Below are 13,319 nucleotides of genomic sequence, written 5' to 3'. Positions count from 1 at the left end.
AAATGCAAAATTACCTCTTGGTCCAGAGCCAGTATTGGAATTGCCCAAATATACAGGGTGAGTCTTAAATAAGTGCAAATATTTTTAGAGGTAGTATATTTCGACCCCAGAAACATGCCTATGAGTTTTTTTTTGAAAATTCCACTCCTGTAATTTTTAACCAATCAAAACGTGTTTTTTGACAAATCACCATGGAAACGGATAAATTTTAGTGAAAATTTTTTCCTTGTGGGCACCCAACAGCGAATTATACGGGAAATTTTTTGACGTTTATAATGACAGAATCTTTTTGAGAGTCTGGTTTTTATTTGTTTACATGATAATTTTGATACATTTCAATTACAAAGCTGAGATGAAAGTTTGCAAACTGCTTCCATACGCTTGACTTCGATTTCCTGGTATTCGCGGGTGTCAACTGCTTAATCTCCTGACGAATATTTTCTTTGCGTTCATGACCGAAGCGAAACATTTTTTTTAAGCCGTGCCGCTTGACAGCTTCAAAACTGAAATAGTTTTTAGGTTTGGGTCAAAGAATATACCTAGCTACAAAAAGAATGGACTCTGCCATACTGAAAAATGGTCCTACAGAAGTGGCGCCATCTATTGAGTAGGGCTTGTTTTAAATGGATCGAAGCGGGGGCTTTTTAAATGAGCGTATTTATTGAATTTTACTCTAAAATAATTAAATTTGGTTTGGGTCATAGATAAACGAAACAAGTTTAGATTGGAAAGTGCCCATAAGGACAATGTAAACACTATTTGGCGCTATTCTTGCAACGGTCGCGACATTTTGGTGTGGAATTTTCTTACCGAATACCACACGAGGTCAAATTAAATCCGGACATTTTTTCTCGCTCATGAATATTTTTAGAAAATTATCCCTCGTCTTTGACTCGGGATAATTTTCAAAATATTCATGAGCTCGAAAAAATTTCCGGAAATAATTTGACCTCTAGTGGTATTACTAGTGAAAATTCGAAATCTTTTGAAAAATTTTTTTGAATTTTTTTAAGTTTTCAGTTAAAAAACATTATTTCTTGATAATATGGCAACATAGGCATTAGATTAAATTTACAAGAAAGAAAATCCAGAAAAGATCCAGTGGTTCTCAAAATTTTAACAAAAATCATTTTTTTTTAATTTTCAAAGTAAAATAACATACATTATTTTGGACTTATTTATTAAAAACGATAAAGAGAAAATATGTTTCTTTTATCGAGATCTACCACCTCTTAAAATACTTGCACTAATTTCTGGGACACCCTGTATTTAATATCAATGTTTCAATTTAATTACAAGAAACTAAAAAACGTGAAATTTTAAAATAATGTTTAATATCAGTGTAGAATTGTTTGAAACAAAACTCTGTTCAAAAATGTCGGTATTTATGTTATTTATGAAAAAGTTTCTTTTATAACTGTAGAAAATCATTTATATTTTCGACAAATTCTACACAATGTGTGTATATTATTATTTTTGGAAATAAATATACATACATCAATCGTATTTTAAGCTCGCAAAGCCGCCTTTTATACTTTGTTTACTTTGGTCTGGCCGCGGTCATTTAAATGCCGGTCCTGCCCCTCTGGAGCGCGACTGCTGGCGCGGCGTTGCCAAGCTTACCGCGAATTATCACAACATACGGATTTTTTATTCTCTGCTAACCTTGCCGTCGCCGAGTCATGAAAAATTCAGTTTCATAACGTATATACGTTTCGGAATTTTGAAATTAACTTCGGTAATTGAATTTAACATGGTGATTAAGTGATGATAATCGTTTAATCATTCTATGTGGTTATTGGTTTTATTTTAAGGAGAGTAATTTTTATATGTATGTATTATGAACGTTTTTTTATAAATAAATTATTAACTGATAAGATGAAGTTGTTATATATTTGATACCAATTAATCTTTTAGTTACGTAATCGAGGGCGCGATTTTTGAATTAATTTTTGCCAGTCATGGACATATTCGGCGCTGTAAAAAATGTCAAATTGCCGCATTTATTTCACAAAACATCCCCCTTTAGGACTTCATCTGTCATGTTAAGAAATGAAAGTAAATAATAAAGCGCCTCTCGTGTTTGTTCGCACTCTAAAAATTTCAATTAATGCCTGTATATACAGGGTGTTTCAAAACAAATGCGAAAAACGTTAGGGGGTGATTCCTTGTTCAAAATAAAGGGTAGTTTGCTTTATAAACGTTGGGTCAAAAGTCAACCATTAGGGAGATATCGGGGTACAAAGATGGTGGAAAAATAATGTTTTTATTTTTTATCTTGAAAACGAAAAGAGATAGAATATTGAAATTTTATGGAAGCATTACTGTTATGAAAACATACTTTCTGGTAATTTTTTCACTTTTTTAAAATGAGTGGAAGGGGTTGAAATAAACTACCCCTATCATTCTTGTTAACGAAAGAAATTTAAAGAAAAATCTTATCCAACACATGCAAATGCTCTAATTTGGATAGTTTAGTTTGTTTAGAAACTTTTTTATCACTTGTGTTTCTTTGATAAAACTCACCGATTTGAAATTAAAAAATAAAATGTAAAGCATTACATGTCAGGACAAAAAACATTTTTAGATTAAGAATCTAGTGATAATAACGATAATAATAATCATCTAGATGATAACGTATTGCAGTAGAGTAATGTCAAATAAAATAATATTAGGAACATCCTAAAAAGTAACAGTGGCCGACTAGATTTTTTCCTAAAAAAATTACAGCAGCCCACTAGATTCTTTATCAGAAAATGTTGTTTGTCCTGGCATGTAATGCTTTACATTTTATTTTTTAATTTCAAATCGGTGAGTTTTATCAAAAAAAGACAAGAGATAAAAAAGTTTCTAAACAAACTAAACTATCCAAATTAATTTTTTTGCATGTGTTTAATAAGATTTTTCTTTAACTTTCGTTAACAAGAATGATAGGGGTAGTTTATTTCAATCCCTTCCACTCATTTTAAAAAAGTGAAAAAATTACCAGAAAGTGTGTTTTCATAACAGTAATGCTTCCATAAAATTTTATTAGTCTATCTCTTTTCGTTTTCAAGATAAAAAATAAAAACATTATTTTCCGCCATCTTTGTACCGCGATATCTCCCTAATGGTTGACTTTTGACCCAACGTTTATGAAGCAAACTACCCTTTATTTTGAACAAGGAATCACCCCCTGAAGTTTTTCGCACTTGTTTTGAAACACCCTGTATATATTTTTAATATAATTTTTAGATTTACATTTTTTTAATTGTAAAGTAATATATTACATTTAAATGGAATATATTACATAACAATTATGTCAATTACAGGATTACAAGCTTATTTTCTAACATTTTTTAAATAAAACGAATTATAAAATTTCAAAATATGTATATTTGTCGTAGGTATGAAAAAAGTAATATATAAAATGGACAAACGCTTACTTACATTGCAATAAAACTTCCACTTTTAGTTTTGCAATCCAAACGCCATATTTCTATTTCACAAATAAAAATATCCAACAACACTAAAATCACTGAAACTTCCGCGGCTGACAACGAAAACTGAAAAATATAACGGCACTTTTTGTTTTGGACCTGCATATCAACATTACGCTGTACTATTATGTGTTTGTCGTTGAAATAATATAAAATATCTAATTATAACTTGTAAATTTTAATATTTTAACATGATTTTAACTACTTTTGACAATAAACAACTTTTTGTTATCAAGATGACATTTTAGACGGCAACTGACATATATGTCATAATATTTGAATCTTAAATATGTATGTAATGTAATTTAAATTACTATAATGCAACTTTATACTAAGAAAACATTTATATATTCACAAAATACAACAAAGTCTAATAATATAGTTTCAAAAACAATGAATATTGAATTAAAATTGAAAAAGTTAAACGCGACCCCTTGTGTCAAAATTAGATGATTAAATTTTCGCAATTTTTACACCATTTGACGACCGGTGGCGCCTCTAGTGTTTGTTCGGGCGGGGGCGGTTGGGCTTTTACTCCCGCTTATGGCCATTAAAGAAAAAGTTCTAAAGGGGGATGTTTTGTGATTTATTTATTTATTTCCTGATATTGTCATTCGTTTTGACACTTTAGTTTTGTATTACTAGTTTTTAGTTCAAATAAATAGTGTTGTGATACTTTAAGCTTAAATTTTTTTACTAGCAGACCTTGCAGTCGAACATTGTTCTTTTTAAAAACTCTTTTAGTGCGAACTGTGCAAGATTATTGCGAAGATGAATTCTGGACCATGCTGAGCAGCAAATGGTATATAGATATTTTGGTAAAAGTTTGAAATACCCTGTGGAATATGTTAAAACAGCAAGAAATTTAAAAATCATTTTATCATCTAGATACATCCTTTCTCGATGGTTTATTTTTTGGTTTTTTTATTTACTTTTGGTTTTATTAGCTTTATTTTTGTTGGAAAGACCATGCCTTTGCTTTTGGGTCTACATATCTAGTAAGTTCTGGTCCCGAAGCAGGCCTTCTTGACATAAGATTTGCTTCATTTAATCTTTTTCTTATAGTCCGTTAGTTAATATTTGTACGTTCCTTAAGTGCAATTCATTATCAATTTGAAAAGCTGGCAAACGGCTGTTTCTTAGCGATAAACTTAAATAAGTCGATCGTTTCGATTAGAAGTTCTCATACGAAGATTCCTCGACGTCTAGATTGACGTCCTCATAAACTTGGTCATAATTCAAAAACCACTTAGTATATTTTATGGTATTAAGGTATTTTTGGAACCGGAATTTTATAGCAAATTCACTGAACTAAACTAACTATAGATATATTTTTGACTCACCCTGTATATCTATAAAAATATTTTTGAAAGTGAACTACCATTAAACACATATTTTGTAAATGGTTTGTATATGTGTGTTTGTTAAAATACTAAAGTGAAAGCAACGAATTTAAATGGGTAAACTTTGTAATATATCTTAATAACAATACAATGCAAAAAGTTTTATAAAAATTCATTCACAGTAAACGAATTCCGAGGTTTGTATCCTATGAAGGCTTAAAGCACTCCACTATAATTTCTAGTAAGTATCGTTACAGGAAATATAGTAATTTATTTTTGCGGAACCGGCAACGTCGCGCAATACAGACATTCTCTCCTCTTCCATACGCTCTCAGTTCGACAGCAGTTCGTTTTGCAGGAGGCTGCCGTCCTGCCGCCCGACTGAACCGCTCCCAACTTCGCGTCGTTTTTTTCTTCTCTTCTTATTATTCTCCCGCTGCCTCCACAACAACGCACCTCCGGTCGCGATGACGTCCTGTGAACGGACCTTAACGCCCGGACGGGCCTTTAAATCGGCCTAAGTGCATTTCGGGCCGTTTTTTTACCTATTCCTACCTTGGCCGAGGCAGGTGTGTGCGAGGTTTGTTGATTACGGGTACCTATTTCGAGTTGTTGTGGTGTCGTTGTTGTTGTTGTTTATTTCGGTATTATTGTGCGATGTGGATGAGGACGTGAATACGAGGCCTTAGAGGCTGTGTTTTTATTAAGGTGGGTTTACATCAGCGGTTATTCTTGGTTTTGTTATTCATTTTTTGTACGGTTTCGGTGGGTTTTTTTAATTTGTTTTTAGGTGATTATTTTAATTATAATATATAATATGTTTTATACCGAGTGGTTTGCGAAATATGACCATTTTATAAATTAATTTATAGCTTATTTAAAAAAGCTCTGTTTGAGACATAATCTTTATAAAAAATTAAAAAAATAACGACTGCACTGTTCTCCAAGCTCCGGCTACTACTGTTGTCGAAATAAAAATTAGATTATTTTAAAGCTAAAAACATGTCGAAATATTCACCAGGGACGCGCATACTGGGTTATCACTGGAAAATGTTTCTAAAAAAGCATGTACGCCACTGACTTTTTTCTCTTGTTAGCGAAATAGTGTAGGTAATTTAATACCGATTAAAAATTGTCTCTTGTTATTTTGTCAATTTCTGCCTTCTTGATGAGATAAACACATGGATTCCTCATCAAAAAAATATGAAAAAAAAAAGGTCCTATAAACATGGGTATGGAAATGCATAGTTTTAGAGTTACAGGATGTTAAAACTTATTAAAATTAAGTTTTTTGTAATTGCCTTAAACCATTATTTTTTTTATTTGAAATTGTAGTAGATTGGACTAATAGTAATAATATTTAATAATAAAATAGGTAAAATATAGAATTTATTATTTTATTTTTATTAATTGTGATTAATAAAATTGCGTTTATCTCATCAAGGAGGCCGAATTCGACAAAGTTTCAAGAGATAAATTTTAATTGACATTAAATGGCCTCAACAAGAAAAAAGTCAGTGGCGCACATGTTTTTTTGTTTGAAAAATATTCCACTGATAACCCACATGCACGTCCCTGATGAATTTATCGACATTTTTTTAACATTAAAATATGTATAACTTTTACTCTCAAAATTCCATTCGAATCACTGAAAGTACTTGGAAGAAAAGTATAATAAATCGAAAGATGATTAAGACAACCATTAAGACAATTTTAACACCCTGTAGCTACAAAATAAAACAGAATCGGACCTATGTTGCTATGAAAAATAAATCGTATTTTTACGTGAGGAATCTCCTGAAGAAAGATGGCATATATGTTTTTTGAAACACCCTGTATAAAATATGTAATACCCTGTATGATTTTTTAAAAAACTTCAAAATATGTAAAAAAACCAAATAAATTATGCTTGTCCAAGCGGTTTCCCGAAAGACTAACCGTTTTTTAAATAACAAATATTGTAATATTTGAGGGGCGTTTTCACCCTCTTGGAATTTGAGATTCGAGAAACCCCTCCTTATCGAACCCCTACACCCCACAGTCAATCCGTTTGCCAAAAATCAGCTTTAAACGTCAAGCAGTTTAAGCAGAATCGTGATTACTCAATGGTCATATTTTATGAAACATCCTGTATAAATTTATAAAAAATCTTAAAATATTTAAAACAACAAAATAAAATATACGTGTTTAAGCGTTCTTTCGGAAACTTGACCGTTTTTTAAATAAAAAATATTGTAATATTTGAGGGGTGGTTTCACCCTCTTGGAACTTGAATTTTGAAAAATTCCTTCTTATCGAACCTCTACACCCTAGAATCAACCTGTATGCTAAAATTGAGCTCCTTACGTTGAATGGTTTGAGCAGGATCTTAAGGATTTTATACATTGGTATAGATTTTTAAATTTAGCTCAAAAGACTTTTTTTACGTAAAAATTACATATTGCGTCATTACTATTATTGATTCTTGATTGACCCAAAATCTGGTCACTTTAAGAATACCTACACATTAAAAAAACCGTACAAAAAATTAATCTAAAAAAAAACATAAACATAAACTAAAATAACCACTGTGTGTACGCCCCTGATACAGCAGGATGTCAGTCCGCTTCAGTGGCGTGTTCGTCGTGCCCGGAGACCAGAAACCAGTGGCGTCCCCGAACGCGACCAGCGGCGGCGTTACGATGCACGACAAGACCCAGCAAACGATGAAAACGAAGAACGTGGCCATCGTGGCACCCACCAGGAGCAACAGCCTGGACTACCTCAATTTCGAGGAGAAGAGACAGCTCATCGCCTCAAGTTTGAGTCTGAGCGATTTTCTAAGCGCGGGCAAGGAGGCCAAAGAGATCAGGGAGATCAAGGAGGCGGGAGTGACGGCTGTCATTGTTGGTGAGTGGAGGAAAAGAGTGAAAGATGTGTGTAAATTTTGGGTTTTTGAGTGATATTTATTATAAATAAGTTGGTTTTTGTATTAAAATCATTGAGAAAACAAGTATTTAATTTTATTTTTTTCGATTATAATACCGTACTTTCGAAAGAGATTGTTTTATTGATGTACAGTTTGATCATTATAGTCTGACAGCTGTGTCTGTCATGGATCAGTTTCTATCATTTTTTGGGTTGGTCTGTCGAAATCTTTCTTGACTCATTGGAGAGATTATATAAAACTTTCTGATCACCTACAAGGGTGATCAGAAAGTTTTAAGTAAAGAACTGTAGAAATCCAATATGCCTAGTATGTACTATTTTTAGTTAAAAAATAGATTATACCGAGGATTATACATTGGACAAACAACAATTTGATTTAAATATAGAAATATACGAATTCAAGTAAATATGTATTGCTTTGATAGTTACGAATCAAAAGTATATTTGAAATTTTGGAAAAATCTATTTTTATTCTGATGTTTTGTGTAAATAAAATTTTATGGAACAAATATTGAGATATTGTACCGCATGGCCGAAAAAAAAACGGCGTCCAGTTAGCGTAGAAATGACGATCGGATGGGTACATATCTCATATAATTTTATATACAAAATAACAGAGATCTCCATTTCTAAGACATCTCTAACGCCGTTTTTTTTTCGATCGTATGATATCTTTATTAAGATACCCATTATATGAATTTATTTAATTCTAATAAGCTATTGTTTAACACAAAAAATCGATAATAATGCTAGATAGATATTTAAATAGACCAGAGGCATGTGGTCCTATACATTGAGACAAAAAAAGACAACATCATAATTAAATTAATTATTTAATTATGATGTTGTCAAATTTTGAAAAAAGAATTATAACAGGTCTGTGGTCTACCCAAAAGTTTTTGACTTAGAAATCTATTTTCAATTCATTCTTTTATGAAAATTATATTTTTTTTAACGAAAATATGTAGTTAAAAAACATTTCTAAGGTCTAAAAAGACTTTTAAACCTGTTTGGTTTGGTTTATAGAAATATTTTAATGTTCCTCATCCTCCAATCTTTTCCGAACCAAAATTTAATAGCCTTTTTTTCTCTTTAATGACCCTACTGAAAAGAAAATCTCGAAAATTATTATACCTAGACCTTTTTTTTTGAAAGCTCTAATCCAACACTAATGCCTAATTTATATCTGAAAAGAACTTGTTCGGACCGAGGCAGGTATGCAGAAGGCGTGGTAGATTTTGTAAAATATTGTAGTTAGCTAGACAGGCCTATGTATTTTTTTGTGAAAGATACCTTAGAAATCTTAGAAAATACTTAAATATATTATATATTGTATATATTTTTTATCTATAGCAATATGATATTTTAGAGCTATTCCGGAGGATTGAGGTTTATACTACCGTATAATCGAAAGAAAACGGCGTCAAAGACGGCTGTGGAATGGCAATCGATGATAAATTTGACGAGGTCCATCTCTAGCTAGACATCATTTACTAAAAATTGACATAAAACGGAGATTAGAGATAGAAAGATTAAAAAAGGATAGAACGCTCCCAGACACACAACTCCTATTTCTAAAAAAATATTTTTTATCGAATTTTGAAAAAATTGTGTGGCAAGCTAGCATTTTTCTGTTTTCATCTTGATTGTATATCTTGGGTTTATTATTCGTTTTGTACAGTAGGGTTTGAGTATTTATATTATTTGTCTCTAGGTTATTAGAAATGAATAATTAATTAATCTTATAATGAAGTGCCAAGTAATTAATTAAATGTCTACAAAAGACACCTTTTATTTGTTTAACCTTTAGTTAATTGTTTAAACAAATATACCAACACTCCCAAACACATTAAATAAGACAAAATTAATTGATTTTTCGGACCTGTTTTATGGTAAGTTCGAAAAAACAAACTCGTAAATAACTTAATTTCCACTTAGCTCGTTCTTAATGATATTTTCACGAGAAATATTTAGCTTAGACTGACAATAAAATTCAGTTTAACTGCTTTTCGTTCAGAGTTGGAGTCAATAGATATCTTATGGGCTATTAAAAAAAGTCAAAGTAGCTTGTTTGTACCCCTCAGTACTTGAACTTGAGCCCTAAAGGCATAGAAAACGTTAAGAAAATATATTCAAATTCTTCGCAGGTATCAGTTATGTATGAAAGAACCTTCACAGGTATCCAGATATTTATTCAAGCTGAGGAACATTTTGAAATTGTATAAATATTGTTTTAATCGCCACTAGAAAAATCTACGAACTAAAAAAGTTAACTGACCAAAAATGCTTTACGACAAACTAAAGTACTTAATGACAAATGTGAATGAATCTTTAGTTGTGGCTGTTATTTTTTTTTCTATTTTTAAAATAATTTTTCTTCAATTTGTCTTTTCAAATGAAACCAACTCTACAAAAGAAATATTTTTTTATACAGGGTGGTCCGAACTGTATTCCCGAAACTTCGGCAGCATATTCTGCAGATTAAAATAAGTAAAAAAGTTCGTATAAATTTATGCCCTACAATACTTAGTTTCGGAGATACAGGGCGTAGAAGTTTCATTTTTATTTCGATTTTTTCCAAATAAGTAAACCTCAATATTTTACTCTCAGAACAAACTCCCAGACACTAATTTTCATCCAAATATTGACGTTACTTCACAAATTATTGGCAAAAAATCTCTCGAAATAAAAATGAAACTTCTACACCTTGTTAGGATATACATTTATACGAATTTTTTACTTATTTTTATTTGCAGAATATGCTGCCGAAGTTTCCGGAATACAGTTCGGACCACCCTGTATAGATATAGATATAGGCGTAAGAAGGTTATTTATGAATACATTTTGCAGGTTTTCTATCTTGTAATTCAAATTTAAGTTTCACCTTGCTGAGAATCCTTCGAATTTTTTTACCAGTTAAAAAAAATGATGTTGTATATTTTATTTTGTTCTTAGATACATGGTGTCTAATTATTACATGCATGGTTCCTCTGTAATGCATTTTATTTGATTATATTTCTAATAAGGCAAGGACATGATTTTTTATTTTTTTTTATTTCATTGTATGTGAAACAATCTCGTCTGGGTTGTACAGGGTGGATCAAATTCGACGCTTTTAAATGGAAACACCCTTTTCTATAGGAGATTGACGAAAACTAATATCGGTGTCTGGAGATCAATTTTTATCAAAAACATGATGGTGAAAACATCACATCAATATCTGTTACCGTTTCGGAGTTACGGGGTGTTTTTCAAAAATGTGCATTTTTAACAAATCACTGTAACTTTTTTGCTATGGAAAATTTTGTATTTCTATGAAAACATTTCCAAAGCACCTTTTTACGTAGAATTTAATGGTTTAAGTATAATTTTTTTTAAATTAATAATTTAAGAGTTATCAACAAAAAAAATGATTTTTTATTTGGGACACCCTCTATATTTTAATTAACTGAAAAGAATTTAAAATTACCTTTCCAAAAATATAGCACACTTGATATTTTGTTATAATCCCCTTCGAAATACAGAATTTTTATAAGTTCGCCACTTTTAGCTAGTAGGCTTTGGACCACTTGTTGATGATATGCCCTTAATGGAATTCGAAAACATATTTTTCCAGCAAAACGACGCACCGCCTCTGAACGCTGAAGTTATCAGCAAATTTTTGCAGCCAATTTCAAGAATAAGTGGATAGCTAACCAAGATCCCAGCTGTTGGCCGTCGAGGTCGCTTGACTTAGTGCCCATGGATCTAATCCTATGGATATATTTGCGGAAGAATAAAGGTTCCTTATTCTTCCGTATAATCTAGACAAGAATTAAAAATACTTAGCAGTTATAAGAGGGTAACTTTCACCCCACTGAGTTAATGAATTCTGCGAGAAATTTTCAAAAACTACCCCGTCTGTCCATAACAGAAGACGGTCGATATGTCGAACACCTGTAGCAAAATCTCATGTCTTGGTTTGCTATTTATTTTTATTGTTATTAGATATAGTTTAAATGTGTTGATGTTGGTTAAATATATTTTAAATTGTTATAAAATTCTGCATCTCTCATAGCAATTATTATTTTCGTTTTAATTGATGCTCACAGCTAGAATGTTTTTGCATTACAGCCGGTGCCGTACAAAGCCTACTTATTTAAAGCGGGCGAATTTTTATATACTCTATATCTCGAAGAGGAATCGAGCAAAATATCAAGTGTGTTATATTTTTGGAAAGGTAATTTTAAATTATTTTCAATAAATTAAAAATATACAGGGTGTCCCATATAAAAAATCAAATTTTCTGTAGATAATTCTTAAATTATTAATTTTAAAAAAATTATACTTAAACCATTAAATTCTACGTAAAAAGATGCTTTGGAAATATTTTCATAAAAATACAAAATTTTCCATAGCAAAAAAGTTACAGCGATTTGTTAAAAATGCATATTTTTGAAAAATACCCCGTAACTCCGAAACGGAAACGGATATCGATATGCGGTTTGCACCATCATGTTTTTGACAAAAATTGAGCTCCAGACACCGATATTAGTTTTTGTCTATCTCCTATAGAAAAGTATATGTTTCCATTTGAGGGGCATGTTGAAATTTGTTTGTTTAGGCTTTAAAATGTGTGGTCGCAGCACGCAGAAAAGGGTACTACATTGTACTTATTTATGAGACGAGACCGCATATAATCTAAGAATTTATTAAAAAAAATCTTTTTGTATTTGGATTACACTGTGAAATGAAACGAGCATTGTTTTTCTTATCTAATTTTTTATCTATACGATTCAAACAGACATTGCAAATATTTTGTGAATATAAGCCTTAAAAAACTGACGCAAAAAGATCAGAAAATTAGCAAATGAGCTGTTTACTTAGTAATATAATTATACAGGGTATGTCTTATATACGTCCAGTTATGGGAGGTGAAGGACATAAAATATATGCATAGTATGACGGCAGCTCAAAGACAAAGGATATGAGCATATTATATTCGTATTTAAATTTAGTATTATGATATAATTTAGTATTATGGAATATGATTGAAATAAAAAACGACGTCAGCGATGGCTATGAAGTGAAGATCGCTGTCATTTTATATATAAAATTATATGTGGAATGTCATCGATGTTCATTTCCAAGCCAACTGGACGCCGTTTTTTTTTCGATCATACTGTATTATATATAGACTAAATAATAGCTTATTTGAATTAAATCAGTTTTGTTCCAATGGACTAACTCATTATTTAACTTAAATAATCAGAAAGACACAAATTTCATGAAAAAAAATCAAACAAATACTTATTTCGTTATTATCAGAACCATATACAGGATGAGTCTTAAATAAGTGCAAATATTTTAGGGGTGGTATATTTCGACCTCAGAAACACGAGTTTGAAGGGTTTTTTGCGAAAAAAAAAAATAGTTGGAATTTTTTGAAAAAAAAAGGATTTTTTTTAGTTTTTAATTAAAAAACATAATTTCTTGATAATATGGCAACATAGGGAGTAGATTAAATTTACAAGAAAGAAAATCCAGAAAAGATCCAGGGGTTCTCAAAATTTAAGCAAAAAATCTTTTT

General features: G+C 31.0%; 1 protein-coding gene across 9 annotated transcripts in view; it reads left to right on the top strand.

The window, feature by feature from the left end:
* LOC115887206 (phosphatase and actin regulator 3) overlaps positions 1–13,319 on the top strand; it is a 155,678-nt gene that overhangs the window by 23,973 nt on the left and 118,386 nt on the right. For 4 of the 9 annotated variants that reach the window (XM_030906565.1, XM_030906563.1, XM_030906567.1 and 1 more), the window contains exons 1-2: positions 5,174–5,530; positions 7,413–7,711. The exons of 4 other annotated variants lie outside the window; for them this stretch is intronic. In XM_030906565.1, the coding sequence (XP_030762425.1) occupies positions 7,417–7,711 (295 nt within the window). In that variant the 5' untranslated portion in view covers positions 5,174–5,530; positions 7,413–7,416. Of the gene's footprint in view, positions 1–5,173; positions 5,531–7,412; positions 7,712–13,319 lie in introns of those variants that run through there. One more of the 9 variants, XM_030906562.1, reaches the window with a different exon arrangement.

This window comes from Sitophilus oryzae, unplaced genomic scaffold (genome assembly GCF_002938485.1).
Source record: "Sitophilus oryzae breed Bouriz unplaced genomic scaffold, Soryzae_2.0 scaffold_555_pilon_pilon, whole genome shotgun sequence".
In the NCBI taxonomy this organism is placed as follows: domain Eukaryota; kingdom Metazoa; phylum Arthropoda; class Insecta; order Coleoptera; family Curculionidae; genus Sitophilus; species Sitophilus oryzae.
Note: the sequence above shows the minus strand (reverse complement) of the source record. Positions and strands in the feature narration are given on the sequence as shown.